Raw genomic sequence first — 3,800 nt, 5'->3', positions numbered from 1 at the left:
TATATGAGGGGCAGATGGATGGCATTGAGTTGGATTGCTTTTTTTTCTTTTTAATTTATTTATAGAATTTCATTTTTATTATCCAATAATATATAGTGGCAACCGCATCATATTAAGAAATTATTAGTGCAATTGTTAAAAAATCAATTCGTTATTAATTTAAATATACATATAGTTCTACTCAGACTTTATTAATTGGAGGCAGCATTTGTATATATAATATTGAAAATCTTAAGTGGACAGTAACTATTATTCTTATATGCTTTGGATGGTATACGTACTAATGACATACAATTTATATATGCTTCATATTTGGTATTAGGATTAATTGGATAAATATAATTAAATTAAGGACATGAGTATCATTTACATATTTAAAATTTTGGTTTCACATAAAGTGTCCCATACTCATCTTCTGTATATAGAGAGTGAATGTGAAACTTGATGGCAATGAATACAAAAGTTTGTTGAAGGTAGAGGGAAACAATAGTTGGTGAGAAGGAAGAGAGGGTAGAATTACACAACGAACTAATAGTATTAAAAGAGAAAAGAGAAAATAAAATAATAAAGAGTGTCATATAAAACTGTGGCCTCCGCCACCACCATAAAAATCTCTTGTAGTCAGCGTCGTTCATATTCCCACTCTCACAGAACTCTCTCTTTCAAAACTCTGACTTCTTCACACTTTTGAAAACCCCAATTTCTCAAATCCCATTTCTTAAAACCACCAGCCAAAGCCCTAATCATGGATTCTCTTCCTTCCGGTTACCGCCCTAACGTTGGCGTTTGTCTCATCAACTCTGACTATCAGGTTCTTCCTTTCTTCCAAACTTCACTACTGTGTTTTTGGTCAGATGGGTCTTCCTCTTCTTTTCTTTTCTTTTATGATCTTGAGCAATTATTGCTGAATTGAGTCCCCATTTCTTTGTTAGATCTATATTCATGGGTCAATTTTGTTCTTTTTTCCTCGATTTTTGCTTTTTTCTTTTTTAATTAAATGTAAAATGTTCCAATTGTGAGAGTAGAGCTATGTTGATGTAGAGGATTTTAAGGTGTTTTGGAGTTCTTTTTGTTCATGTTGGGAATTATGTTGATGAGAAAATGATTATAATCTAATTAGATTTGTTATACGCCAGGTTTTTGTGGCTTCTAGATTGAATGTTCCAGGAGCATGGCAGATGCCTCAGGTGATTTTGAAATTTCCTCTGTTCTTTTTCTCTCCTCCATTTTGGAATTTTGTTTCAGAATCTCTAAGTGAGTAAGTTTTATTTCATGGGAAGATGTTGTTGGTCTGTTTTATTGGATCAAATTATGAATTTTGGAGATTGGTTTGTTGTGAACTTGTGGGCTCTAATGGTTTATCTGCCCTTTTGATTTGATGGATCAAATGTTAACTGTTTGAGTCGGAATGGCTGTGACTTGGCTCATGATCGCACACGGAAGCTATAAACCTTTATAACTTTCATGTCATAGCTGATTTGGGATGTGCTGTTAAAATAGACTGAAAAGTTTCGAATCAGTATCACGAATAGATCCAAGGACTGTTATATTGGTTTTGGTTCTATAGAACAGTGGTTGCATTGATATAATGATATGATGTCGTGGTATTGAGTGTTATGGATCCCGCTATATGCTCTTGCCTCTCATTATTGATTCTAAAATTTTTGAATTCTCAAAGATGGAATTTGCTTCAATGACTTTATGAAGTTCCAAAATTACCTATCATTCATTAGCTAAATCCTTTGATGAAAAAACAAAATTTGCTTTCTTTGCTAGAATTCTTTTAGTAAGCGAACATCCATGAGGTCTTCGAATCTTCGGTGAGATTGAATTGGCTGTTTTGTTCAATAATTCATTTGTCTTAGGGAGGGATTGAAGATGGGGAAGACCCAAAGTTGGCAGCTGTTAGGGAACTGAGAAAGGAAACTGGAATAGTGTCTGCTGAGATGGTTGCCGAGGTACTGCTATATTTGGTGATTTGTTTCGGTACCTTCTTTCGCGAAGAATTACTAAACCAACTATTTCTCTACAGCATTATCTTGACAATGGTACTCAAATAAATTCAAGAATTTGCATTGTTTTCGTTTAACAGGTACCCAAATGGTTGACTTACGACTTTCCTCCTGCTGTGAAGACCAAAGTCAATCGTCTCTGGGGTGGGCAATGGCATGGGCAGGCTCAAAAATGGTCCGTCTTTCTGTCCTTTTTCATTATAGTTGAAACTGAAACTAGACAAGGATTGACGTTAAGAAATGAGGCTTATATGCATTTTGTAACTTATGACAGGTTTCTTATGAGATTGACAAAAGACGACAGTGAGATTAACTTGGACAACGATGAAGCCGACGTTGAATTTGCAGAGTGGAAATGGGCAAACCCGGAAGAAGTTGTTGAACAGGTCTTTTTGGCACTCATTTCATTACGATTTCTAGATATGGTTTTTCTCTAGAAACTTGTACGCAATATTTTAGTCTTAGAAGTTGAATCTATTCGGTAACTATTTTTTTTAAAGCGTCCGTGGAAGGGTATTTCTTAGGCTTAATTTATATATATATATATAATATATATATATATATATTATATATATATAAATAGTTAGAAAATATAGTAATATGTAATATGAGTTTTATTTTTATATTTATTTTCAGGCTGTGGATTACAAGAGACCAACTTATGAGGAGGTAATGAAGACTTTTGCACCCTACCTTAATGGAAACAAAATATCAACCAAATGTAAATCATCCAAATGGTGAATGGTGAAAAATAATGGCGTTCTTACCTCAATTTTTATCAAGGAAAGAAAGGGGAAAAAGAAAAAAAAAAAGAAAAAAAGAAAAAAAAAGAGGTGCATTTGTAAATGGGGGAACAGCTAGAAAAACTGCTTACTTATCTGATTTTGTTGGAATAATTGAAATTTTGTTGAATTGTTCGGGTCCATTTGGTAACTATTTCAATTTTAGTTTTTGAAAATTATGTCCAATTCTTCCTATTTCACTACACTAATTTGCATCTTTGAAGCAGAATGGCAGAATGGTTGAATTCTATTTGTTTTCGTTTTCAAAATTTGGCTGTTTTTTTATAGATAAAAATAGTTCCAGCTTAATTTAAAAAAATCTAATAGTTACCAAATAAGTGGTTTAACCACTCATGAAGATTTGCAGATCTGTGTAAAGAGGAGAAATAGTGAAATGAAATTGTATGAAAGGTGTGTTGACTTTGTGATCATTAATTAATGCATGAAAGTTGGATCTTTCTTTCCTTTCCTTTTACTTTTGTCCTTTTCTCTTTTTTGGATTCAGCTTGGAATTTGTGAAGTGAGTTTCACTGAAATACTTCATTGTTGTTACTTTGATTAGGTTATGCTTCTATGTCAGAAAAAAAAAAAATGTTTACTTTACCAAATATTTAGCAAAATATCCTAATTTCAAAAATGTTTATTGAAATATTTTAGGTTTGTATCCTCTTTCCTATTTCTTGGATTAAAACTTTTCTACTTTTCGGAAAAACCTTTCTATTTTTGGGGAAAGAGAATAAAAAAGGTTATCTCGTTTTCTCCTTGTTTTCTCTCTCCAAGGTCATGTTTCCAACCTAAGACTGTGCCTTTTTTTTTCTTCATTTAAATATGTAAATTTAAATAAATACATAATGAGAATTATAGATTATGTATTTTATCTTTCATTCATTTTTTGAGATTTTTATAAAAAATTATAATTATATATTTTAATTATTAAAAATATGATTGTTAAACAGTTTTTTTTTTTTTTAATAATGATCAATAATTGACAAAATTAAGTAATTTT

General features: G+C 31.7%; 1 protein-coding gene across 1 annotated transcript; it reads left to right on the top strand.

Moving 5' to 3' along the window:
* Positions 1-586: 586 nt before the first annotated feature.
* Positions 587-2,973, top strand: LOC101222119 (nudix hydrolase 25). The gene is made up of 6 exons (XM_004151471.3): positions 587-811; positions 1,137-1,187; positions 1,866-1,958; positions 2,093-2,187; positions 2,287-2,398; positions 2,649-2,973. The coding sequence occupies exons 1-6, from the start codon at positions 746-748 to the stop codon at positions 2,751-2,753; spliced, it is 522 nt and encodes a 173-aa protein (XP_004151519.1). The 5' UTR covers positions 587-745; the 3' UTR covers positions 2,754-2,973.
* Positions 2,974-3,800: the final 827 nt, after the last annotated feature.

The sequence above is a fragment of the Cucumis sativus genome, chromosome 5, assembly GCF_000004075.3.
Source record: "Cucumis sativus cultivar 9930 chromosome 5, Cucumber_9930_V3, whole genome shotgun sequence".
In the NCBI taxonomy this organism is placed as follows: Eukaryota; Viridiplantae; Streptophyta; class Magnoliopsida; order Cucurbitales; family Cucurbitaceae; genus Cucumis; species Cucumis sativus.
The sequence above is the reverse complement of the archived record's forward strand: the minus strand, read 5'-3'. Positions and strand labels throughout refer to the sequence as shown.

Excerpts from the sequence above, each read along its gene's own strand:
- LOC101222119 (XM_004151471.3), top strand. The coding sequence starts at position 746 with ATGGATTCTCTTCCTTCCGGTTACCGCCCTAACGTTGGCGTTTGTCTC. Across the intron at positions 1,188-1,865 it reads GAGCATGGCAGATGCCTCAG|GGAGGGATTGAAGATGGGGA; the intron begins GTGATTTTGAAA and ends CATTTGTCTTAG. Across the intron at positions 2,399-2,648 it reads CGGAAGAAGTTGTTGAACAG|GCTGTGGATTACAAGAGACC; the intron begins GTCTTTTTGGCA and ends ATTTATTTTCAG.